Source organism: Dama dama, chromosome 7 (genome assembly GCF_033118175.1).
Source record: "Dama dama isolate Ldn47 chromosome 7, ASM3311817v1, whole genome shotgun sequence".
NCBI lineage: Eukaryota > Metazoa > Chordata > Mammalia > Artiodactyla > Cervidae > Dama > Dama dama.
In genome coordinates this window covers 26,113,172-26,140,919 of record NC_083687.1, presented here as the reverse complement: position 1 = coordinate 26,140,919, position 27,748 = coordinate 26,113,172, and the positions used below count along the sequence as shown (strand labels likewise).

The 27,748-nt window shown below is 41.6% G+C and overlaps 1 protein-coding gene across 1 annotated transcript in view; it reads left to right on the top strand.

Annotated features, from left to right (window-relative positions):
- The window catches only part of PKHD1 (PKHD1 ciliary IPT domain containing fibrocystin/polyductin), a 428,428-nt gene that overhangs the window by 120,904 nt on the left and 279,776 nt on the right, over positions 1-27,748 (top strand). Inside the window, exons 35-36 of the mRNA XM_061146900.1 lie at positions 2,155-2,311; positions 21,909-22,121. Of these exons, the coding sequence (XP_061002883.1) occupies positions 2,155-2,311; positions 21,909-22,121 (370 nt within the window). The remainder of the gene's footprint in view (positions 1-2,154; positions 2,312-21,908; positions 22,122-27,748) is intronic.

Here is a 27,748-nt window from a genome sequence, read left to right as displayed (position 1 = left end):
CTCTTCACTCTCTGCCATAAGGGTGGTGTCATCTGCATATCTGAGGTTATTGATATTTCTCCCGACAATCTTGATTCCAGCTTGTGCTTCATCCAGCCTAGTGTTTCTCATGATGTACTCTCATTTAAGTTAAATAAGCAGGGTGACAATATACAGTCTTGACATACTCCTTTCCTGATCTGGAACCAGTCTAGATTATTACAAGATATTGAATATAGTTCCCTGCGCTATACAGTAGATGCTTATTGTTTTTCTGCTTTAGATATAATAGTGTGTATCTTAATTCCAAGCTCCTAATTTATCCCTGTTGAGCTTTTGGCTCTGTTCCGGTGGTACTGAAGGAAGCTCCACCTTAAACAGCTCTAGGCTGAGAAACTCAGTCCGAAGTATCATTTTTTAAATAAAGGGATAGGATTTCTCTAGAGTCCTTTCCATCATTGACCTTCTAGAAATCCAAGTTTTTTGCTTTTCATATATTTTGTCATAGTGGCTCGGGGCTGATTTACAGATAATCTGGTTCACCTTCTCTGGAGTTGTCTTTACCATCTTTCAATTTTTTCCATCTTCTCACCACTTTATTCCACTCCAATTTCCTCCTTTCGCCCCTCCCCCCTTTCTCTTTGTGGATTGTACAGGAGTGAATTAAAGTATTATATGAATGTAGAATGTCTAGCCTTATAAGGAGATGTTTCTTTGTTTTTACCTCCCTGTGCCTAGCTTCAGTGTGAGATCATTAGAAAGCTAAATTTCCTTCTACTTTTTGAGTCTGTGGATGTTCATCCTGTGGGCATGTTTCATACAGCTCACAACAATGCTCGGTTACCACACCTTTTTTTTTCTTCCCCATAGTGCTGAGACTACTTATCACAGTGCCTAATGCCTTGCCATCTCTTAAATTGGGATGACTCACTGACTTATATCTCCTTTGTAGATGCAGAAAATGAAAAGATCCTACTTTTTCTTATCCCCAAGCTTTATTGGTGGTGAGGTGAGGTTCAGTACAATCTGGGAATGGTCAGTACACCCTCTGGAAAATCTACTGACTCTTCTAGGAGCACATTTCTCTATTTTCTCTGTCTGGAATACTCCAGGGCACTGTTCTCTGTGGAGGTGCAGTTATTGGTATTATAAACATGCCTCCCCTTCATCACAGTCTTCTCTCATCTGCCTCTAACTCCTTACCAGAGGACCTTCTAGGCATCTATTTTATAGGAACTGATGCTTCTCATTAGGTTAGAATCTGGGTGGGAAGAACTGTGGGGAGAGAGGCACGCACTTGTTATCTGTATGACCTTGAGCTAATCACCTTCTCAAAGAGCATTTCTCTGTATTCAGAGTTACAGTTCCATGGCTGCACAGGACATTTAGACCTGTTCACTGCCTCTTTCATGAGCCAGATACTGCTTTCTGTGATTTTCACATCCTTGGTTGGGAAACCACGTGACTTCAGTGTGACCATAAATTAACAGGGAACCAAAAGCTCTGAGAGGGAGACTGAATGGGGTGAAGGGTGTTTCCTCCTCTGGGCTCCTCACAGTCCGGCTCCTGGCTCCCTCCCTCAAAGGTTCTGGGTTGTCATCTGAAGTCAGCTGGTGTTTTTCCCATGCATGAGCTTTGCTGCCTGGTATGCACTTAGCACAGAGGAAAAGGCAACAATAATATCAAAAGAGACAAAGTAGGAGGATGGATCTGAACACACGGAGAGGAGTTTTCCTATAAAACAGAAACACTTGCAGTAGAACCTGTGAAAAATGGCACCAATTACATAAAGCGAAATGCCATCCATTTAAATTCTCTCTGTTCCTGACTATGACTTTTTGTCCAAGACTCGATACATGTCTGTACAAACGAAAAATGGAACCAGTCCCATCTGTTAGGTATACGGGGGCTATGTTGGGGGAAAAAGTAAGAAAACATTAGCAGCATGTCATTGGAGAACTCCAGAGGCTGAACACAGAGGCCCTTTAATTACAACTTTGCTCCTTCCATATTTCCCCCTTTTGGAGTTAGTTGTAGGAAGGTGATTCATTTTATTGAGAGGTTTAAAATTAAATTTAAATTAATTTAAGTGCAAGGAGTTTCTGTTTTGATGGATCACCCAGACTATCCTGCTTTTAAATAAAGCAAAATAAAATAACAAAACCTGTTTTCCAGGGCAACTTTACCTTTCAATTCTGCGGGAGGTGGTCCAGGGCTCACAGCTGGTTTCCCGAGAGACCGCCACAAGAGGGCGACAACGTCACGGTGGAGAAGGGCCAGCTGCTTCTGTTGGACACCAACACCAGCATCCTCAGCTTCCTCCACGTGAAAGGTTCGTGGAGTTTGGAGATGGTGGCATTATTACATATGATCCTGTCATTTTAGAGGCAGGGGTCCAGGGGACATTTTGGATAAGTTCCAGCACCTGGTTGACAATTTATTCTCAGAACAAATTGAGATTTCACTATGAAAGGAAGAAGTGGTCAGAGGGTTCAAAACGAAAGCCTTTTCTTTCGATTCTTAAAAACACAGAGCTTGATTATTTTAGTTTTTCCAGTACAAAAGGGTAAACAGTGTTCTCCAAGAATATACTTCTTCATTCAAGCCCTTTGTATTCATGCTTGTCCCTGGCAGCACCCACAATATAGCAAAAGGCTCTGAAATCAGTTACTGCTGCTGCCTTTGAAATCCCCAGCCAAGAAGGCAGTGCCTTCATGCTTTTACGCTGTTGTGGTTTTGACTTCCTGGTCCCGTGGAAAGTCATATAAATAGGCTTCCTTATTGCAAAACCGGCCACATAGCTCTAGGGTCTGGGAATTTGGGAGAGATTGAAAATTCAAATTTTAACTCCTCCACCCTACCCCCAAGTGACTATGTCAGTTTTTTCCACCTCCTCGTGCATTTGTTTCCTTATCTGTTAAATGAGAATAAAAATCATTGCCTACTTCAGTAGTAGATAATAAGGAATGGTTATCAAAGGGACTCTTGTTCATTGGCAAATGAAAATTACTTGGGAAATGTGATTAGTTATGGAGATCTATAAAATGACACTAAAGCACCATTCCTTACTATAAATATATTTAACATTTATAGGAGCATTTGTTCTTGTTAAAGTAAGAGGGTGGCTATATGAGAGAGAATAAAATATTTTCCAGGGAATAAGCTGATGGAGTGTGACTACCCATCTCTTAAAGGTGGACTCATTAAGAATTTTACATTCTTTACTCTGGAAGCTGTTTTTTTCCCCTCTGGCAGCAAGGAGAAGTTTTCAGGCAAATCACTTAATTAGTACCCTTTAGGAAAAGGGTCTGTGAGCTTGGGTTCCTGACTTGTCTTTGTGGTGTGTGCATGTGTATAGCCAGTGGCTATGGGGAGTGCTGACTTATTGACAGCTAGCAGCTACCTAAGGACTGGCAATGACAAAGGAAAATTACAGACTTCAAGTCTCAGCTCAGGGAAAAGATGCTCTTTTCGGGCCTTTAACCAGGACTCTCACCACAGGAGTCAAATTCTGTTGGAGGATGGGATGCCTGTCAGGCACTCTAGGGTCTTTTCCTAACCTTGATACCATTTGGGAGAAGTTTCCGGGCTAAAAGTCCTCAAACTCAGCCCATCTGAGTGTCAGGATTTCCTAGTAGTCCCAGGTAAATGTTCCATCAAGGAATGGTATTTGTCCATGGGGCCAGAGACTAAAGATGGAGAAGAGGCATCAGAGGGAAAGCGGAGAGTAAGGGAAAGGCAGGGGCAGGTGGATACACAAGCTGACCTCTGCTCTTGGAGCTTTTAGAATCCAAGCATCCCAAATACTTGCTCCCACCTGTCAGTAGTGGTTTCTTTAAGTACTCCTGGTTCAGTACTTCACTCTCATTATTTAGTACAAGTGACTAGGTTTAGAAGGACAAACCCTCATCCCGTGGAGAGGGAAAGACTGTTATGTGAAGGGTTTCCCCTCTCTCTTGGGAAGTAGGACCATTGGTAGGATTGTGAAGGTAAGTGGTGAACACCAGTTTATGTACAAACAGGAGTTGCTGGTATGGAACAGGGTTGCCTAGAAATTGAGATTTTCATCACAGATTTATGGGTCATAGCTTCTGGGAAGTATGAGACCTGGGAAAGGACACAGATGAAATTTGGTGCAACAGATGACTTGTGAATACTTACTAAGTGGCCTAGGAACTCTGTATGAGACATAAGAAGTGAAGTATAACACTTAATATAAATAATGTGCATTACTACTAAAGAAAAAGTAGTTAGCCAGCAAGTATAGAAGAGTAGAATGTCTAGTTCTAAAATGTGTTGTAAGGATTTCCCTGATGGTCCAGGGGTTAAGACATCACCTTCCAAAGCAGGGGTATGGGTTTGATCCCTGGCTAGGGAAGATTTCATATGTCTCATGGTCAAAAAACCAAAACATAAAACAAAAACAATATTGTAACAAATTCAATACAGACATTAAAAATGGCCCACATAAAAAATCTTAAAAGAAGATAAAACGTGTTGTAGAAAGTAAGGCAGGATGTGGATGGGAATAATCCGAGTGTCCAGGATGTAAGAGCAGAATTAGTGGAGAGGAGGTGGAAAGCATGTGCTTCGTCCCTGAGACAAGTTTTAATTGTGTAGATATCAATGTATGCACAGACTCAAAGTGGGAAGGACTTCCCCATCTCACCTGGTAGCCAGAGCTGTGTGTTCAGTCACTCAGTCATGTCTGACTCTTTGTGACCCTATGGATTGTAGCCCACCAGGCTTCTCTGTCCGTGGGATTCTCCAGGCAAGAAATACTGGAGTGGTTTGCCATTTCCTCCCCCAGTGGATCTTCCCAACCCAGGTATTGAACCCATGTCTCCTTTGGCTCCTACATTGGCAGGTGGATTGTTTACCACTGAGCCACTTGGGAAGCCAGTGGCTCAGGCCAAAAATCTTGGCAGCATCCTGGACATCTTTCTTTATCTCATATCCCATGACCAATCCATCAGTGACTCTTGTTTCCTGAATCTCCAACATGTGTCCCATCGTACCAAGCTAGTCCTAATCAACATAACTTTTTGGATGGGACCATCTCAAACAACTTCTTTGTTGGTTTCTATGTTTCTAATTTTTTTGCCTTCTTTAGTAGCAGAACCTAAGTTTTTATTTGGGGCAGCAGTATAGCCAGCTAAAACGCTGTATTTCCTAATCTCCTTTGTGAGTGGACAGCCTGTGGCTAAACGCTGGCCAGTGAGATGTAAGGGGAAGCATGGTGCAGGACGCCTAGGACATGTCCTAAAGTAGGGCTGACCTAGTAGGCGGCATGTCCTACTTGTCCCTCCTTCTTTCTCTTCTCTGCTTCCTGGAATGTAAATATGATTCCTACATTTTTAGCTGCCATCTTGGACTGTGAATTGACACCTTAAGTATGGGGAAATAGAAGAAAGGAAGACATCCGGGATCATGATGACTTTTGAGTTGCCTACTAGCATGGTACCTGGGGCTGCCCACCTCTGAAGTCACTTTTTGTGATAGAAAAGTATGCCTTCATGTGTTTAAGTAATTGGTATTTGACTTTTATGCTGTATAGTAAAATAACCCCCAATAATTTATTATCCACATCCTTTAAAATATGTCAGATCTTATTACTTCTTTTCTCAACCTACCCCTACACCAATGGCTTCTCATCTCATTAGGAATAAGCTTCACACCATTATTAAACTTCAAATCCCTTCATTGACCTTGTCTTCCTCATTCACTCTGATCTAGCTCTTCTGTGAATATACCAGGAATACACCTGCCTCAAGGCCTTTGCACATAATGCCCTTTGCCTGGAATATTCTTCCTCCAGATGTTCATGTGACTAGCTCACTTATTTAATTCTCTGTTTGAGAAAATGTCAATTTATTACAGAGGACTTACTGGCTATCTTTTCTAAAATTATAATAATCCTATTACTCTATCCTTTTTTTCTGCTTCACTTTTCTTCATAGCACTTACCATCACCACATGACATACTATAAGTTTACTTGTTTACATACAGTCTATTTCCTCTGCTAGGACAAGCTCAAAAAGGCAAAGAATTTCCATCAATTATTTACTGCTGTCTCTTCAGTGTTTAGAACCATGCCTGACCCATAATGAGGGCTCAAAAAACACATACTGATTGTTGAGTGGATGGACAAATGAAATGGTGCAGAATTCAGGTCCTGGATGAAATTTAAGAAGTCTCGGATAAATTTTAAATCCTTGCTGTCTTGACGATCACTTTTCCCAACCAATTTACTTTTACTGTCCGGAGTTGTGCATGTGAAATCTATCTATATACATATGTACATGTATATATACATAAATTTAGTATATAATAAAAATAGTAACCAGAGATAGGTACATAAATTTACATATAGTCACATACAAACACATGTATATACATATACACATCTACATAAAAAAGTATATCTTCATGAGTTAAAAACCCACTGCTAAGTTATTTTTCTGTTTCTAAAAGGCACATGAAGAATGCTTTCCCTGAGGAAGAACTCCAGCTCTCAACTCTGGTTGATATGGCATAGTTCTAAACCCCTAATGTCTTCTCTTGGTCTGTAACAGGTGTGAAAGTATTTGAAAGATAAGAAAAATCCAACAGCAGTTCGCTCTCTGAGTATCTGTTATTATCTTTTTCATACCCATTCATGACCAGAAGAATAGCTCTGTGACATTTTCTTTGTTCTTTGACACCATCTATGGGATGAGACAAAGCATGAAAGATTTCAAGCCAAAAAATAATGACTTCAAAAGATTTTGGCGAACAAGATATTACAGTGAAAGTACTTTCTAAGCCATTTCCACAGTATTATGAAGAAAATATTTTACATAAAGTATGTATACACTTCGAAAAGATTAGTGCTAAATAGAAGTGAAACTAGATCACCTGAGAACTACATTTGGAACTACTTAATGAAGATACTGCATCCTCCATATTATTTTTACACTCATGGAAATCAGAATCCTAATATATACAGGCACCAGGCTCCTCCGTCAGGAAAACTAACACTTATACATATGGCCCTTGAGAATTCTGAACTTACCTGTGCCTTCCATATAGTTCCAAGTATAAAATAGAACTTTTTTTCCCCTTATAAGCATAGCTTATAGTAGAAAAGAGGATTATAAATTTCTTTGAGGCAGTTGGAAAATGGCCCCCAAGACTAAGTTTTCACCATTATTTATGCTGCTGTATATACTGATTCTTGAACTTTTTGGAAAAGTGGCATATTATTTTGTGACCATGATAAAAGCTTCAGCTAGCTCTCTTAATATTTCATGTTAATTAGTGAAAGACCTAGAACTTTTGTTTATTTACCATTTCAATTTCTTCCCTCCATTCCTCCTTCCTTCTTTCTTTTTTTAAAAAATAATTTTTAGGGGGTACTGTTAAACACAAAAGAGAATTAACCCAATCAATTAATACTAATGAGCTGGGATGGAAATAGGCATATTGCCTTGATTTAGTTAATTATATTTTTTGTTCTTTTATGTTAAGATGCCCAACGGCCATAGGCATCGCTGAATTAAAATTTATTATTTTATTCCAAGTAATTATGATGAGCCATAATAACAAAGACAGAACGTTACCCTCTTGTCTGTGCTATTATGCATTCTGGGCAAGGATTTGGGGCTTGTGGTCTGTCGCTGGAAAAGCATCTTTATGTTCTGAATGAAGCGATGACTCTGCCCTGGTGGTCAAGCCGCTTGATGTCAAGTGGCCTAGAGCTAATGATTAATAAAGGGTCAATTAGGGGAAGATGAACTCTAGAAACCTCTTGTCCCTTGGTGTTGGGCTATCAAGAGGAAGATGTTCTGTAGTTTCTCATTACTCACAATGCCATCACTTTACAAGGCTGGAGCAGAAACTAGTGCTGTTTAATAGCGCACTGGCATCCTTTCATGTGATTTTCTATTTCTTGGTCTAGTGGTGTATACAAAGCAGTTAAATGCTTGGCAGGATTTTGAGCCAGAAAGAACTGAGTCTGAATCTGGACTGTGCTTCTTACTGGCTTCTGTGACCTTGGGCGAGCTGCACAGCCTTTGTAAGCCTGAAGTTTCTCCTCTTAGAGTGAGAACTGTTTCAATAACAGCAGTAGTGATAGCAAATTGCTAACATTTATTGCTTGCTGTTGTGTAGCCAAACTACACTGGATCGCCCAACTCCTGTGGATGCTTTGGTTACTAAATGAGGGAATGTTTCTAAAACCCTAAGCACAGGGTCTGGGCCAGCATAAGTATTTGATTCATGTTAGTTGTTTCTTTTGGATTGCAGGGGATAACCAAAGAGATGGCTGGATGTCAGGCCTAGGTTGCAATTTTATTTACAGCTAGCGGTTGCTTCTATATACAAAGCAAACTGAATTACTGAAAGAATTAGCTGGGCATGGAGACCTCAGATGGCTTTTGTCTCTGTTATCTTCAAAAAGCATACTAAAGTGTTTTTCTAACAACAAGGAGAGGGAATGATACAGAGGTGGAAGTAGCAGTTGTTCACTAGGTTGCTTCTGATCTCCTTGTTATTTTGACTTTGTGGAAGAATGTTTTTCTGGTGCAGTTGGGAATGTGGTCTCGGTGGCTCAGATGGTAAAGATTCTGCCTGCAAAGCAGGTGACTTGGGTTCGATCCCTGGGTTGGGAAGATCCCCTGGAGAAGGAAATGGCAGCCCACTTCAGTATTTTTGCCTGGAGAATTCCATGGACAGAGTAGTCTGGCAGGCTACAGTACATGGGGTCATAAAGAGTTGGACATGACTGAGAGAGTAACATTTTCACTTTCACTTCACTTTCATAGTTTTGAGGACACTCAGATCATTTTAGTCTGTTACACTGGGGATTTCTACAGTGTAGCAATGCATATTCTTGGTTTATTGAGATGAAGCATCTTCTCTTGGCCCATTACTGGGTTCATTGTAGAGTTTCTTTTTTTAAAAATTAAAAACAATTTTATTGAGGTATAGATGGCATAATGTAAATTTCAGGTGTACAGAATAATGCTTTGATATTTGTATATATTGCAAAATGATCACTACAATAGTCACCAGAGATAGGTACAAATATTTTTCTTGTGTGATGGAAACTTTTAAAATCCATTCTCTTAACTATTATACTTTCAAATATGTAATACAATATTACCAGCATATAAAAAAGCAGAGACATTACTTTGCTGAAAAAGGTTTGTATAATCAAAACCATGATTTTTCCAGTAGTCATGTACAGATGTGAGTTGGACCATAAAGAAAACCAAGCACCAAAGAATTGATGCTTTCGAACTGTGGTATTGGGGAAGACTCTTGAGAGTTCCTTGGTCTGCAAGGATATCAAACCAGTCAATCCTAAAGGAAATCAACCCTGAATATTCATTGGAAGGACTGATGCTTAAGCTGAAACTCCAATACTTTGGCCACCTAATGAGAAGAACTGACTCACTGGAAATAATCCTGATGCTGGGAAAGATTGAAGGCAGGAGGAGAAGGGGACGATAGAGGATGAGATGGCTGGATGGCATTGCTGACTCAATGAACATGAGTTTGAGCAAGCCCTGGGAGTTGGTGATGGACAGGGAGGCCTGGCGTGCTGCAGTCCATGGGGTCGCAAAGAGTTGGACATGATTGAGCAATTGAACTGACTGACTGATTATTAAAGGTAGTCACCATGCTGTATATCACATCCCCATGCCTTATTCATTTTATAACTGAAGTGTATACCTTTTGACCCCTTTCATTGATTTCCCCTACCCCTCAACTGCCCACCTCAGGCTAACATCAACCTGGTCTTAGTATCGGTGAGCTCAGATCTGTCTGCTTTTGTTTGTTTGTTTTTCAGATTCCTCTATAAGTGAGGTCATGTGGTATTTATCTTTCTCTGACTTATTTCACTTAGCCTTATGCTCTCAAGTTTCATTCATGTTGTTGCAAATGGAACTATTTCATTCTATTACATTTTATCACTAAACAGTATTCCATTCTCTCTCTCTCTCTCTCTCTCTATATATATATATATATATATATATACACACACACATGCAATATCACATTTTAATTATCCATTCATATATTAATAGGCATTTAGATTGTTTCTATGCCTTGGCTATTGTAAATAATGCTGCAAGGAACATAGAAGTGCATATATCTTTTTGAAGTAGTGTTTTTGTTTTCTTCAGCTAAATATCCAGAAGTGGAATTGCTGGATTATATGGTAGTTCTATTTTTAATTTTTTAAGGAACTTCCATACTGTTTTCCACAGTGGCTGCATCAACTTACATACCCGCCAGCAGGGCACAAGTATTTCCTTTTCTCCAAATCCTTGCCAAGCCTTGTTATTCGTTGTCTTTTTGAGAATAGCCACTTTAGCAGGTGTGATATAGTATCTCATTGTGGTTTTCATTTGCATTTCATTTGCATTTCTAGTTTTATACTGATATTGAGCATCGTTTCATGTACTTGTTGACTGTCTGTATGTCTCCTACTGTTTTTTCATCCTCATCACGGTTTGAAGATTTCAGAGTGAGGTATTAAGAGCTGTAGCCAGCACAGCCTTTTTATCGCAGGGTTTTAAACTTGATTCCTTTTAGTTGAACCAAATTAGGTTCAATTTCAGTAGATGCATGCTTCACATAATACTTTACAATGGAGCAATCTGGAAATGCTATGAAACAGGGCTTCCTGGGACATCTGTGTGTTGTCTCTGTGCATCAGGACTGTGGGAGTCATTGGGAAACTTACCCCATACCTGCAGTTTTAAGACTTCATCATAGCAGCTTGGATTCAAAGGAAATCCATCTGAAGGCATTTGATACAAATGAAATATGCTGCATTAATGTTTTTTCTTTCTTTCCTAACTATAGAATGTCTTGGTCAACATGGGAGGGCTGTGTGGGCTGATACAATTTGTTTCAAATGGATTCGTTTAAAATAACATGTGCCAATTGGCTGCAAAAGGAGAACTGAGTGAACTGACTCTTCTTGCAGCTGACCCTTAGCTACCCTTCAAGGCAGGAAACGTGATGACTATGTACAGATGGTACAACATGGTTGTCTGGGGTTTGGTCAGCAAACTAGGGGCCTAAGTTCAAATGTGAGGAAGTCCCGTGACTCTCCTGTGGCTTTGGGTAAAGTTCTGGGCCTCAGATCAGTGGGTAAAATGGAAATGATGGTGATTCCCTCCCGTTGGTTGCAGGAGGAAAGTGACTTGTATAAATCTCTGTTGGCTATTAATGTTGCTCATCCATAGCCCCAAGCAGGAAGTGTGGTAAAGGGGTTAGAACTTTTCCCCCATAGTTTCAAGCATGCTCCTCAGAAGGGCCTGGGCTACACAGTGACCTTAAAAGGGGAAGTCAGGTGAAGTCAGCAATGGAAAATACTCACCTAAATTCTGGGAAATCCATCCTTAACTACTTTAATTTTGTGCATGTCTATGTCAGTCTTTTCCTGGCAACAAATTGGTATTACTTATTTTATGAGGGGACCTTGCTTGTATCCAAAGCTAGGTGAGCCAGTGATAGAATTTTTAATAGGCTGAGAACTTAATATTGTTCATATATATATCTTGTAACTTTTTTATGAATTAGTTTTATATAAATTCCTTAAAAGCTTAATATTAGGATGTGTTGTTACTGCCCTTTACCTTTTGAGAAGGTGCAATCTAGGCAGGTAAACTTAAGAAAAAAATAATCCAAGTCCGTTTTTGCTCAGTATTGCCTGGACTGTTACATCTACATGTATGTATTTGTTGTTCTTCAGTCACTTAGTTGTGTCCGACTCTTTGCGACTCCACGAACTGTACACACAAGGCTTCTCCCTCCATCACCATCTCCAGAGCTTGTTCAAACTCATGTCCACTGAGTTGGTGATGCTGTCAAACCATCTCATCCTCTGTTGTTCTCTTCTTCTCCTGCCTTCAATCTTTCCCAGCATCAGGGTTTTTTCCAGTGAGTCAGTTCTTTGCATCAGGTGGCCAAAGTATTGGAGCTTCAGCTTCAGCATCAGTCCTTCCAATGACTATTCAGGGTTGATTTCCTTTAGGATGGACTGGTTTGGTTTCCTTGCATGCCAAGGGCCTCTCAAGAGTCTTTTCCAACACCACAGTTTGAAAATATCATTTCTTCAGCACTCAGCCTTCTTTATGGTCCAACTCTCACATCTGTACATGACAACTGGAAAAAACGATAGCTTTTACTGTATGGACCTTTGTTGGCAAAGTAATGTCTCTGCTTTTTAACATGCTGTCTAGGTTTGTCATAGCTTTTCTTCCAAGGAGCAGGTATGTAGTAGGTACATAGTAGGTACTCAAATAATTGTTGAATGACTGAATTTCTAACCTGAATTGTCAGATTCATGTTAGTTATGAATTTTTCTGTAATAAGAGCCCTTCCTGGTATCCTCAAATGTTAGTGGGTTAGTCCAGACAGTGACCAATTTCATTTACTATTTGTGTATCAGGAGATCAGAGACAAAGGCTTTTTCATGTGGGGGACACTTGGCTCTGAAACCCCTTATTTCTACCAATCAGACATGACTTACTTTATTTACCTTCAGAGAACAGTCCCAGACATACTTGATTAGCCTTAAATGAAAGATAAGCCGTTGCTGTGAGAAAGGACATGCTTTCAGTAGATGGGCAGACAGACAGATAGATAGATATTAAACAATTTACAGTTTGTGTCTTGACAACTTGGATATTGTAACATGAAAAATGCTATTGAAAGGGACCAGTCCCTTCCTAGCACAGAAGCTACAATATTTTCAGTAAAAAAAGATAAATATTTCAATCGTCCTTCCTTAAGACCCTTCACGGACTTTCTATTAGCCTTTTATGTCAGGTTTGAACTCCTTGATGTGGTTTGCAAAGTCCTTCGGGACTTCGGTCCTTGGTCTCTCCTTACCTTCTTTACCTCATTTGTTAATTAATGATTCTTGCATTCTGTTTGTCCAGACTGGGAGTGAAGTTAGAAATCAGGGATGCTTATATATCTAGAATTTTTGTGCAGGTTAAAATACACCGAAGACAGCTTTTCATTACTATCATTTCCCATGTACTGTAATATTACTGGGGGGTCAAGGAAAGGTAGGGTGTACTCTCATTTTTTAAATAAATACTATGAGGAAATGACTAATATCATTCATTTATAAAATTATCATGTTGTAGGTGATTCAGAGAATAATTATATTTGGAACCTTTTATTTATTAAAAAAAATGATTTTTAAAAATTGAACAATAATTGTTTTACAATGCTGTGTTTGTTTCTGCCATACAAAAAAATCAGTCATAAATAACTATATGTGTCCCCTCCCTCTAAAACCTCCCTCCCCAGCCCCCAACCTTTTAAATAAACAGATTGCTGAGAGAAATGTATCAGGTTTCATGACTGGTTAAAAAATGTGATTGGGTCAGTGCCAATTGAATTTTGATACAGAGAAGGAAGGAGATTATTTCAATGAATGAGTAACTTGGTAGCTACCGAGATTTTTGCCTGCCTGGAAAAGACAATTTCTTCTCCCCTGTTTTCTCCTTTCTTTCTGAGGTCTTAAGTGACCTTTTAGAAACCCAGCTAAGGGCCTTCAGAACTTAAATATCAGAAACTTTGTTGGTAAAAGAAAATTTTGATTTTCTGGAGGAAGAATGGAAATCAAGGTTTAGTTAAGCAATAATTGGTTACAGTAGCTATAAACAAAGGCACTTATTTACACCTGAATGTTTTGAACTCCTTTAGATATTTCTTTTCCACAATATGTTTACCCTTTGTAATTAGTATAGAATTAATTCATAAAAAAAGATAACTTCATGATTTTAAGTATTATAGAAACAGTAAAAGGTTGAGTCATCATCTTTTTAGGTTATCTGTAAAGTTGACCAGTTCACTAAAACCAGGGTATTAACTTGGAGCAATGAAACTTCACTGTGACCCTCTGGAAGAACTGACTGTATTTTTTACATTTTTAAAGAAGGACTAGGAAATAACAGCAAATGTTGGTTGAATGACAAAGTGAATTAATCTGCAATTCCAGTCTTGTATTTCTCAACCTGTTTTAGACAATGGACACCTAGAACAAGCTTAATTAACCTAGAACAGTGATTCTCCAAGAGTGTTCCCTGGTCAGCAGCAAGAATATCACCTGGGAAATTGCTAGAGATGCACATTTGGGGACCCCATAGCAAATGTACTCTGGGCGTGGGATGACATCACCAATCTGTCTTTTAAGACCTCTGGGTGATTCTGTACACTCCCTGACAGCTCAGTTGGTAAAGAATCGGCCTGCAGTGCAGGAGACCCCAGTTAGATTCTTGGATCGGGAAGATCTGCTGGAGAAGGGATAAACCACCCACCCCAGTATTCTTGGGCTTCTGTTGTGGCTCAGCTGCTAAAGAATCTGCCTGTAATGAGGGAGACCTGGGTTTGATCCCTGGGTTGGGAAGATCCCCTGCAGAAGGGAAGCGTTACCCACTCCAATATTCTGGCCTAGAGAATTCCATGGACTGTATAGTCCATGGGGTCGCAAAGTGTTGGACATGACTGAGCAACTTTCACTTCACTTCACTTCAAGTTTGAGGACTACTAGCCTGAAACAACTTGATGCCTGCTGATGCAGGAGACGCAAGAGACTCAAGTTTGATCTCTAGGTCAGAAAGATTCCCTGGAGTAGGAAATGGTAACCCATTCCAATATTCTTTTTGGAAAGAAAGAAAATCCCATGGACAGAGGAGCCTGTCGGGCTACAGTCCACGGGGGTGCAAAGAGTTGGACACAACTGAGTATGAGCATATATAAAGCCTAAAACAACAGAGGAAGCCATATAGGATTGTCAGGACTGGAAACCAATTAACCTGGTCCAGCTACTCTTTTCCCAAAGGCTATGCAACCCTTTGCAAAGGGCAGTGGAAATCTTGCTGGCTGCATTGAATGTGCCTGTCCTGAATGTGGAATTTTAGTTGGATGCACTTGTCTCTCCTACCAGGGAAATCTGAGCTGATGAAAGTGATTCTCCCAACTGCCTCTGTTTCATGGCTCTGTGTCAGTGATCTTATTTCCGATGTGTTTTCTCCTCCACATTGCCCATTTGACTAGCAGTGCCAGGCTAATTAAGGAATTAGTATGTGGCACCCATTCAAGGAGGTGTGTGATTCTCTTTTTGCATCCTGAGAACATTTTTGCAAACACTTTCTGGTTCATATTTTCTTTTTTTAATCAGGCAGAGACATTACAATTAAAATACTGTTAAAGTGATTCTGGCAAGTATTGCAATAAGCATGTTTTTTAATTAAAGGAAGAACAAGGGGATGCATAAGCAGCATCAGCTAAAGGGGAGAATTTCCTCCGATATCTATTTTAATTGAAATGAAAAAAAGACTCTGGAAAAGCAGCAGCCTGTGTGTGTGTGTGTGTGTGTGTGAGAGAGAGAGAGAGAGAGAGAGAGAGAGAGAGAGAGAGAGAGAGAGACTCCCAGGTTGCTAGGTTGAGGTGTTCTGTGCTTGATTAATTAGTAGCCAGCCAGAGAGTCCATTGCCTTTGCCCCCAATCCTTAAAGCCTGATTTATGCCTCACCTCCCCCATGAATATGTGAGAGCCCCGGCATCTATTTCCTGAGCTGCTAGTGGATAGGATTATGGAGCGTGCACTGAGCTCTTGGGGGCTCTCGTTTGCCAGCCAAATTGATTTTCCGCCTCTCTGGCCGGGGACAAGCCCACCTCGAAGGCTTCCAGGCTCTGCTCCAGTGGATCAGGCACAAGCCTAATCCGGATCTCGCCAACAAAGGAAGCTGTGTGCATCCCCATCAGAATGCAGGCTCTGGGCTGTGGATGCCTTCCCTGAATGCTGGCCTCCTCTTCCTCCTCACCTTCTCCTGACACCTACCTGCATAGCAACAGAGTCCTGAAGGGTACAGTAGGGTGCAGCAGAGTACCCCAGCTCTGCCCCATCACTCAGTCTACCCTCCTTATCCAGGGAGAGCAGGACCCATCTATCCATCCTGAATGTACGATTATCTCTAATTCTCCAGGGGAAGAGAATTCCATAAGCTCCCCCTGTGGAATAACTGGAAAGGTTACACAATACAGGATGCTACAATTTTTAAGGAATTATTCAGAGTTGACACAAAAAGCTGAATGGAGGCTCATCCATGTGGATAAGCAAACTGGATAATTTACATCTGAAAATTTAGTTAGTTCAAGCTTTGAGTACATGAATAATCTAGTTTGGTGATACAGATTGATCTAATGAATTGGGGATTGTCAGATTTATCCCTGCATCTTGCCTCCATACATCTCTGGGTTTCCTTCTGCTTGAAACAGGAGTCATTCTCCCAAGTTCATTCATTACCTGGCACATGTGTCCTAACCAAGTGTACTCTTTCTCTGCACCCTTTTCCCTCAGCTCCTCCTCAGAATGACACTAAATTTGCCATCGTCATCTGCCACCTTCCTAGTTCTTAAAGCTCTTCCAGGAACCCACCCCAATCTTTTGATTCCTCTCCAGTTCACTTGTTTCACTGACTCACCCAAAAGAATCATTCTACTTCCCCTCTTTAGTCTAATCTGTAAATACTAGTTGATGGTCTTGTCTCTCTTCTGCTCTCACTCTACATGTCTGCCTAGAGAGACCTCATTCTTTTCTATAACTTCAACTCCTATTTATCTCACAAGTATTTAGTGACTGCTTTCCAAGCTCCCCGTATGACAGGCACTGTTCTAGGTACGGGGGCTGTAGTTGCGAATTAAATACACCCAAATTCTCGCTCTCTTGGAGTTTATATTCATAAGGAAAACAGTCATATTGTATTTTGTGTTAGATTTTCTGAGCTACATGGAGAACGATGCAGCAGGGGAGGAGGATCAGGAGCTGGGAGGTGGTTTGTGATGGTTGGGGAATTTGCACACAGTGAGGGCAGAGGCTGTGCTTCAGGGGAACGAGAGTTGGAGTGGCAAAGGACTGTGAGCTGGGGGGAAGAGACAGGGAGAGGGGGCTGGAGAGGGCCAGCCCTGCTGGGTTTGGTGGGATTTGACTCTGTGTGTGGTGGGAGCTGTTGGAGAATTTCCAGCAGAGAGGTGATGTGATGACGTTTACATTAAAAATCACATTGTTGTTTTGAGAGTAGACCCTAGGGTTGGGGCAGGGGCAGAGCAAAGAGCTGAGGCTTTACGGTTACTTGGAGATGAGATGTGACTTAGACCCCAGTGATGGATATGCAAGTGGTGAGAAGGAGCTGGATCACAGGGATGTTAGGAAGGAAGAATGAACAAGTTTTCCTGGAGCCTCAGTTGTGGTGTGTGAGAGAGTAAACGTTGCCTTCAGGACTTTCAAACTGAGCAATGGGAGGTGTGGAGTTGCCATTTGTGGAAACGGGGCAAGACAAGGAGCTCACTTTTTGGATGTTCTGAGTCAAGAAAACTGAGACATCCATATAGAGATACCAAGAAAGAGATGGGTCTATGAATCTTGAACTGAGGGCAGAAGTGGGCCTTGGGTGTCATCTGGGAGTCATCGGCATTTAGTGTACGATGGAGTTTGAAACCTTAAGACAAGGTGAGACAAGCAAGGCCGTGTTCATAGAATGACTGGAAAAGTGATCAAGGGACTGAGTCTTGTGACATTCCAAGTGTTAGTGGTCGGGACAATCAGGAGGAATCAGGCAGAGGAGTCCGGGAGGAGAGACTGGGAGTGGGGAGGGCTCCAGGAGAGCACAGAAGTGGGCAGCCGGGGGATGGAGCAGCAAGGAAGGACTGAGCAAGCATGTCAGATGCCCTGGGTGCTCAGCAAAGGTGAGCACTGAGCACGCAGCCTTGGATTCAGCAGTGTGATTGCCACTTGGGACCCCGATAGGACCAAGCAAAGCCCAACTGGGGAGGGTTCCACAGAGACGACAGGAGAAGAATTGGGATAGAAGATATAGCCAGTTCTTTTCCGGTGCCATGTGGGATCCTAGTTCCCCACGCATTAGTCACTCAGTCATGTCCGACTCTTTGTGACACCATTGACTGTCGCCCACCAGGCTCCTCTGTCCATGGAATTCTCCAGGCAAGAATACTGGAGTGGGTAGCCATTCCCTTCTCCAGGGGATCTTCCTGACCAAGGGATTGAACCCGAGTCTTCTGCATTGCAGGCAGATTCTTTATAATTTGAGCCACCAGGGCAGCCCCCTAGTCCCCCAACCTGGGATTGAACAGGCACCCCCATCCAGTGAAATCTCAAGAGTCTTAACCACTGGACTGCCAAGGAAGTCCCTTGATGAGTATATTCTTTTATGGTATAATATTTATACTCTAAGTGTTTTCTGTAATGGGGAAAATAGCTACAACTGTGTATTTGTTTTTCTTTAAAACACACTCATGCACACCAAATCATTTTGTGGTTATTACAGAGGATGGCTAATTGTGGGGTTAGCCCAAAGTAGGTTTTGATGTACTTTGCAAACATTCACTAGCTGCTAAAAGTCTCTTTTACTTCCCTTTAAAAGAAATAAAAGAGACGTTTAATGGAAACAAATGATTACATGTAAAAAGTTGTGTACATTTATTTATTTTGGAGGGGAAGTAACAATAATGATGGTTGATTGATTTTTATAAAATTACCCAAGGTCACTCGTGGGACGCACTCAGCTTTCTGGAACAAGCATAACAAGCAGTGTCAGGGTCAGAGCCAAAGGCTGATTTGAGCCCTGCTCTTTATTTCAGCTTTCAGAAATGGGGTCAAGCTCTATAAAGTGGAGAAATAAAGTCCTCCCACTTCCCTCCCATATTCAAGTAACTCTACTTTAAAGCAGCTCAGTATATATTTGTCTTAAGCTAATAAAGTGTGCAATGAAATACTTGGTGCCTTGGCACAGAGGTAGATTGAATGTAAACTTCCTGTTCTTTCACACCAAGAAGCTTTTACCTTGGTTATCACATACAATTATTTCAACCAAAATTAGCTGAATTCCACAACAAATGTGTGTTTAGTCACGTCTGACTCTTAGTCCACCACGCTTCTCTGCCCATGGAATTTTCCAGGCTAGAATACTGGCACAGAGTGCCATTTCCTACTCCAGGGGATCTACCTGACCCAGGGATCAAACCCAGTCTCTTGCGTCTCCTGCATTGGCAGACAGATTCTTTACCACTAACACCACTTGGGAAGTCCCAAATTTCATAACAAGCTTTCTTCCCTATTTACCTAGATTTCCTTATATATACTTGCCACTGATAAAGTAAAGAAGAAAGGCTTTTCTGCAGGGAATCACATTAACTAATACTTATAGTACTCTTGCCAATGCAAATTATTTTTGGGGGGCTGAGCTTTTCTCCCTTCATTAGCATTATTATTAGCTCCCATCAGTAAATGACTTTTTCAAATTTCTACCAATTTTCCTCAGAATATTTAATATTTTGCTTGATAGTAGAAGGGACAAATCCCCGATTTATAAATTTACCCACTTATCCTTGTAATCTGCCTCAAATCCTTTTCAGAATGAGGTTAGGTGTATCTGCATTAATAAAATTAAAATAAACCTCATGTAAACAAGCCATAGGCAAACTTACATATATAAGTAACATGTCTTTTTTCTTAAAAGTAACTATGATAAAAAATGAAATTAATGAGATAATTAATGAAAAGTATTTCCTAATTAATGAAAAAGCTACCTGGTAGGGTTTGCAAAGTGGATAGAACATGAGTGTCTCTGTCAGGTGGTCCTGGGTTCTAGTGCTCACTCTGCTTCCCCCAGCCCACTATCTGCTCTGAAATATGGAGCGTGATGACCTCCTAGGCTTGTTTGGAAAGGTTGTTTCAACAATATCTCTAAATATTGGCATAGGATATGTGCTTAATACATGTCAGTTCCCTTGTTTTCCCCATCATCTCATTTGAATTCCTCACTGTGCAGGTAATCTCTTTCTCAAGTGACATTCAAAGTTCCTTGCAGTGTAGGTGGTATCTGGAGAACAAGAGGTCCATGTCTCCATCAATGTCCAATGCACACTTGACTGTGTTCTTTGTGAATGTAGATGTCAAGTGTTCTAGAGACAGAAGGAGCCTCAGTGGATGCATAACTCTGTTCCACGTGTCACTAAGGAACAAATAGACCATCCCTTGGCACCAAGTGGGACAGATTTGGAAACTGAGAAGTCCAAGGCCCAGCAATTTTGTGAAACTTACCGAGGGTCATTCAGAGGTCAATAGCAGAGTGGGGACAGGTATCTGATTCAATACGCTGTCTCCATCATGGTTCATCTCAGTTCAGATTTCCTGACTATTGATGATGGTGTGACCCATTATTGGACCCATTGTTCAACCCATGTTCCACTAGTTGAAGATTTGGCACATTAATGACACACGGCTGTGAGTGAAAATGTTCTAGTGAATGCAAGAAGGTGGCCTGCACCACAGGTCACATTTCTTCCCTCTTGTTCACAGCAGGATTCATTTATTGTTGTTCAGTCATTCAGTTGTGTCCAACTCTTTGCAACCCTGTGGACTTCAGCATGCCAGGCTTCCCTGTCCTTCACTATCTCCTGGAATTTGCTCAAACTCATGTCCATTGAGTTGGTGATGCCATCCAACCCGTTTCATTCTCTGTCATCCTCTTCTCCTCCTGCCTTCAATCTTTCACAGCATCAGGGTCTTTTCCAGTGAGTCAGATCTTTGCATCAGGTGGCCAAAGCATTGGAGCTTCAGCTTCAGCATCAGTCCTTCCAATGAATATTCAGAGTTGATTTCCTTTAGGATTGACTGGTTTGATCTCCTTGCTCGCCAAGGGACTGTCAAGAGTCTTCGCCAGCACCACAGTTCGAAAGCATCAATTCCTTGACATGGGACTCATTACTGCATTTCTAATGATTATGCTTGTCATTTTAATGACAATGGAAGGGAAATTAAAGTCAGACTTTAAAATCAGAATTGCCAGCAGGCCCTTTGGAAGACCGGTAAGGATTGTGGTGCTATTCAAGTATCAAGCCTCTAGGTCACCAAAGGAGAGTTGCTTCTTAGGTCAGTCACCTTAGAGTGTGATCAATTTGCCATTTTTGAAGAAGGGACATGAGGACAACAGAAGCTGAGGTGTTGGAAAGAGCTGGCCTTTTGGAGGGGCTTGGCAGGTTAGGGTCTCAGAAACAGGGACTCTTCTCAGGCTTGTTAAGATACAAACACTGGAATTACTAAGAATTAAGTATTTCCATTTGGCTTTGGCTTTCCTTTCCTTTGGCTCCAGATTTCCTTGAGAAGCCTGTGTACATGATAGAGTTGATGGTAGGATAAGGCACCATGACTGGCAGTCCCATTCAGCTCTGTTCAATGGAGCAAAATAATTCCTTGTGGAAATTGGGGTCTCTTATCCAAAGAAATAGAGTAGGAAATGGCACTCCACCCCAGTATTCTTGCCTGGAAAATTCCATGGGCAGAGGAGTCTGGTGGACTACAGCTCATGGGGCTGGAAAGAGTCTGACACAACTGAGAGACTGAGCATATCCAAAGAAAAGGATAATGGATGTTGGTCAGCTAAAGTGCAAAAAATTTCATAATGCCACCTAATTACACTTCCTTTTACCATGTCTTATAATTGTGGTGTTATTTTCTTCTATTCCTATTTCTTGTTTACTGTTTCCCTGTTTTTTTAAACTTAATTTTCTAAGCTGCTATTACGTGGTGAAAACGGTGATCTTCTCATTTCTTATTTAACCACTCCTAAATTTCTAGGCATTAAGGTTATTGTGACTAAAAACACTATAAATAAAGCTGCTGTGAATTGTGATAGCTAACCTAAGCTGACTTAGTAATACTGTGCTCCTTGATGTCAGATGACTCAAGTCTGCTTCTAGGAAAGAAGGCGAGATAAATCTAAATTTCAGCAGAATTATATAAATGAAGAAGGTTTCATCAGACATTATAACTATCAAAAGAAGGTGAGCCTAATCTTCCCAGAGACTGAGTGTCTTTCTGTGGCTCTTAGGAGGGAAGTTGATCTTCCTGGACCTGGGACCCATCGAACTCAGGACACACTCCATCCTTGTTTCTGACGGTGGAGAACTCCGGATTGGATCAAAGGACAAGCCCTTCCAAGGCAAAGCTCGGATCAAACTCTATGGGAGCTCCTACTCTGCCTGCTTCTTCCCATATGGAGTCAAGTTCCTGGCTGTGAGGAATGGAACTCTTTCCCTTCATGGTGAGTGAGGCGACTGGCCAGAGGAATTGAGGTAGAGCTTTGTCTAGCCAAGGTACAGACAATGGGGAAAATGGCTAAAACTACTTACATTTCTTTGGCTATTAGTTGCTGAGGCAACAAAGTGAATTAGAGCATGGGCACTGTTTCCTTAAATAAGGAATATTTGTTATTATTGTTATTTTACTGGAGTATTTGTTTTACAATGTTGTGTCAGTGTCTGCTGGGTAGAAAGTAAATCAGCTATACGTATACGCACATGCCCTCTCTTTTGGATTTCCCTCCTCTTTAGGTTACTACAGAGCACTGAGTACAGTTACCTGTGCTATACAGTTGGTTCTCATTAGTCATCTGTTTTACACTAGTTATCTATTTTATACGTAGTATCAAGACTGTATATAAGTCAGTCCCAATCTCCCAATTCATCCGTCCCCTTGATATCCACACATTTATTCTCTACATCTGCGCCTCTATTTCTGCTTTGCAAATAAGTCCATCTATACCATTAAATAACGAATATTAATCATGATGCTACTCACCGCAGAGTATACTATGGTTCTCAGTTATTCGCTCCCCTTTCTGCAAGAGGATTATACTCCTCTTCTCTCTGTCAGGGGACTTTCAGTGCCTCCCTGTGGGTAGACCATATTTCCTTGTCCCAGTGAAAGTGGGCTTCACTTTGGACTTGCTTTGGTCAATGGAATGTGAGCAGAAATGATGTACTTCATGGTCAAATCAAAGTTTTAAGAACCAGTGTAATACTTTGAATGTTTTTCTGTATTCCTTCTGCTTGAGAATACACCATCTCCTATGGGGATAGGGGCAGCCCCTTAAGCTTGGGCACAGCTGCACGAGACCTACTGCTCCTGTTGGTGTGAGTGAGGAATAAACTTGTTTTCATGAATGACTGAGATTTGTATTTCTAACTGTGGCTTAACCTAGTGAAAACTGACCAGTAGGGTTGCTTACTGTTCCTTAGCCTACAGGGGCGGCTGTGTACACTGGTGGCGTCACAGACCAGACAGATAAGCTTGTTGTTGTTGTTGTTGCTGTTCTCCCCTCCTGGGAACAGGGTTCAGTTGGAGTTCTCCCTCGGATCCTGTTACATGTGAGTTGGTGTTTATAGATTCCCGGGGAAAAACAGATATTAGGTTATAGTGTGTTTCTGCTACAATTTTGTTTGCCTTTTGATGACCTCATTGCACTTTGCAAAACAGGCATTTTTATTTTCCTTGAGATTCAGGAAATTACTTTGTGTGCCAGGATAACCCTTAGCATCAACTAGAAAATGTAAGTATGACATGATGAGCATGGAGTGTCTTTCAGTGGATACTGATAAACATTTTATTATATAACAGCCAAAGGCAGATAAAAAATGCAGGCACCAGATAGTGACCCAATTTGGATTTCTGGAGAGAATATGTGGTATCCTCTACATTGGAATATCTGTGCTGACATAACAAAACAGGACCCTGCTACCTCTCATAGGGTAATTGTTCTAGACATGGCATGTGGCTATGCTGAGGAGTCAGTCTTTTTTGTGACATCAACGATTTGTCCATTAAAAATTGTGGCCCTAAATCATTGTCTACTAAAAGCCCTCTACTGCCTTTTTTCAACTTACTGTGAGTAGAAGTGGGATCTTATCATCAAACATTTTTTAAATGCTGCCCAGGGACCAGCCAGAGAGGGACACACTGGGAGTAAATTTTGTGAGTTTGAAAAGCCCACAACTATCTAGACAGAAATTCAAAACACCTACAATATTGATTCTTGTATTCTACTTCTAAGCAGTCCCTTTTTCCCCCCCATTTTCATCAGCAAGCACTTATATTGATCTTATAGGCCGGATCCATGAGGGGCTTCTGTCTGTTTACACAACAGTGATGGTCTCCAATGGTTGTTCTAATCTAACAGCCACTTAGACCACCAACCCAGTGTGTGGCTGTTTACCCTTGAGAAAAAGGCACAGATTAGTATTTCAACCAGCCTGATCCTGAAGGATCCTAAAGCTTCAGAAGTATCTGTTGGTTTGAGAGCCATTGTCCTATGAGATGCAGATGGCATAACTCTTGCCTGAAGTGGAAATTCACCTGAAGAAGGATGAAACTCTCCCAATTCTTTTATTCGAATTCTTTCATTCCAATGCCTTCTTTCTCACGTTCTATTATGAAGGGTCAGAGAAAGACTGTACAAATATACCTTTATGTGCTTATATTGTAAATGTACTCTGTGCTTCTAACCTCTGTGTTTTAATAGATGTCAAGTTAAGAAAATCCCTAGGACCATTGCTTATAATTAATATACGGGGCAATTAAAGCAAAGTAGATGCCTCTAATGTGTTTTGAGAATCCTGAAAGTTTCAAAAGTGTTGCTGCCTTATCCTGGTGATGTTACTGGACACTGAAAGTGCAGGCACCTCCTCTCCCCTGCTTTCCTCACTTCCATCTTCTCCTCTCCTTTTCCTCCTCTCCTTTCCCAACCCTCTTCCCCTCCCTCCTTTTCCTCCTCCTCTTCTTTCCTGTATTCCCAGGGTTAGGGTGTCATCAACGGCTGTCTTACCCCTTTCCCCACAGTCCTACCGATGCAGGCATGAATATGATCTCTCATGAAGCAAAGCTTGCACAGGAACACAGGCAATATCAAGCTGTTTTCCTGACTGAGTTGATGCTGCTGTGTCTCATTCATTTGAAAGAAATAGTGTGTAGAAAAGAGCTGAGCCACTGGGTGAGAAGGATCCCCAGTCACAGCCTGTGGTCTGTCAGTCCTCTCCCTTCTCTCTCCCTCACCACCTGAGGTCTCAAACAGACTTCCCCTCTGGCAGCGTGGTGCCATATCATGGTTAAAATCATTACGTAATTTCACTCGCCTTTTCCCAGGGCCAGAGGTAGACCTGGTGACACTGGGCTTTAGGGGAAAACTAATTATCTTTTGCTGTCAAGTATGCAGAAAAGTGAGCAACTTGATTCACTGCTTTGCCCCCAGCAGGTCCCTAAAGACCCCACTTCACTCAGCTTTCCAGGATGCTGTAGGGAGGAGAGCCACCAACCTTCGCGCATGAAGACGCTTCCTGGGAAGATTCTGAAAATTGAGGTTTCTGGACCTCTCTTCCAGAATCTGAGTCTGTGGGCTTGGCATGGGCTCAAGAATGTGCTTTTCAGTGGGACCATCAGGTGATTTGATTTAGGGAGCCCACTGAATGCACATGGAGAAAGGCTGTTTTTAGTGGTTCATTTAAGTTTGGGAATCAGAAATCAATCCAGTTCTGCCACTTATCAAGTATGACCTTGGGCAAATCAATCTCTATAAAACCAGGAAAACACAGTTTCTGCCTTGTAGACTTACTGCTTATGAACTGCTCCAAAGTATCCAGCACGTGGTAACACTCCAGCACTGTTAATTATGGCTTTTCTGATAATATTTTCCCCCAAAAGCAGTGAGTCCCCTGTACAATCATCTCATGTGTGTGTGTGTGTGTGTGTGTGTGTGTGTGTGTTTGCATGTGCATGCGTGCTCAGTCTCTCAGTTGTGTCTGACTCTTTGGGGCCCCGAGGACTGTGGCCTACTAGTCTCCTCTATCAATGGGATTTCACTCAGGCAAGCATACTAAAGTGGGTTGCCATTACCCACTCCAAGGGATCTTCCTGACCCAGGGATAGAGCTGCATGTCTTGTGTCTCTGCACTGGCAGGTGAATTCTTTACCCCTGCACTACCTGGCAAGCCCCAATGATCTCATAGTTTCTTTCAAGGATAAGAGGGGGCTTCTACTTGGCATGGAACCAGCTCTGCTTGGAGATTTCTCCTTATTCATTATATTTTCTTTTTAAAAAATGTTTACTTATTTATTTGGCTGCATCTGGTCTCAGTTGTGGCACACAGAATCTTTGTGCATCATGTGAGATTGTTGTCACACATGGACTCTTTAGTTGTGGCTCAGTAGTGGCAGTGCACGGGCTTAGTTGCTCCATGACATGTGGAATCTTAGTTCCCAGACCAGGGATCAAACCCTTGTCCCCTGAATTGCAAGGCAGACTCAACCACTGGACCAACAGAGAAGTCCCCCTTTATTCATTTTCTTGTCTACCTTTCATCACAGCAAGAGAGAAGTTTTAACTTTGGAGGTCATGAAGGAACAACGCTTCCAGGCACCTTTGGTCTGTTTCCAAAACTCAGTGAACACACAGTTTGATTTTAATCTCTTGTGGTGCAGCTGCTTCCTAGCGGTGGATAAACACCATGGCTGGGCATGATTACAATGCAGGCTTCTTGAAAACCATTTGCATGGGTTCCAGTCTAAGCAAAAGCAGAGCACTGCTTTGCCAATGAGGTTTTTTCAGGTGTTTTATTCCTAACATCCAACAGGAAGAGGCCTGAGTGATGGATGCAAATTTCCTCCTAGAGGGTCACACCAGTGGGCCTGTGTTTCAGTGTTAGGCTTTCCCACCTTCTCTATTCCATCTCATTCTTCATGGCTGCCCTGGTAACCCTTCTGCTCTAGTCAATTTTTATCATAGGTTAAAAGTGCTAAGCAAACAGACTTTGTTGTTTAGCTGTCACCAAGAAAGATGGAGCTGAAAGCATGTGTTTCATGTTTTGCTCTTAATGTAGAAAAATTCTCTTACACTCCTATACTCAGCTGCCCTGCCCCTACCCCTTACACACACACACACACACACACACACACACACACACACACACACACACATGAGCACACACAGCCCAGTGTGTCTTTCTCTTCCTTTGGGTTTAGGAGTGGATGGGACACCTGGGTTCTGAATCTCTGGTGATCGGATGACTCAGGAAATTGTGTCGGCTGTATGCTTTGCTATGTTACTATGGCTAAAGGCTGCAGATTCTTCAAGAGCGTCAGTCTGGGGTTTTGGGGGGCTATTGTCAATGAGGAAATTTCACTCTCACCTTTTGCTCCCTCCCTCTGTCTGCCAATCCAGGTTCACCACCCCAGACCAAGTGCCAATCACATGTCACTTTTCAAGGGGGTCGCTGTCAGCCTGGGCAACTTGAATTTTTGACAATGTAATTACGGCCCTTGCTTCCACAGTGGGAGGCTGAACAGGATGGTGGGCTTTTATTGATTGTTCAGAAGGGAAATTTATCAATGTCTCTCACTTCATTTCCAGTTCCTCCCTGAGAAATTTGGCTGACAGTTTCTCAGCAGAAAAAGCCGTCTTCTGGCCTTGAATGGACTTCTGTCTTTGTCCTTTTCAAGAAATTACAAGATCAGGCATTAAATATAAATGGAAGTTTCTGGGAAAAGTAAGAATGTGAGAACATGGTTGAAGGAAACAGTGTAACATTATGAACAGGAGACTATGATAGGAATAAACAGGAAAAAGGGGTCTAAACAAGCAGGTTTAAATACAGTTTACTTCCCTTCTCAAATACCAAACATCTGTATGTAAATTCCATGTTTTTTATGAGTCTATGGGCATGCTTACTGTGTTGCTAAAGTGTATCAGGCTGTCTGGAAGCATAATGTTGTGTGCATGGAGCTGACACATGTGTCCAGGGCAGTGGTTTTCCCACTAGACGCCACAAAATCTGAATATTTCTTGAGGGAACTTCAGAGGTTCTGTAAATAGTGAATTATTTGGGGATCAAGCTACAAAGG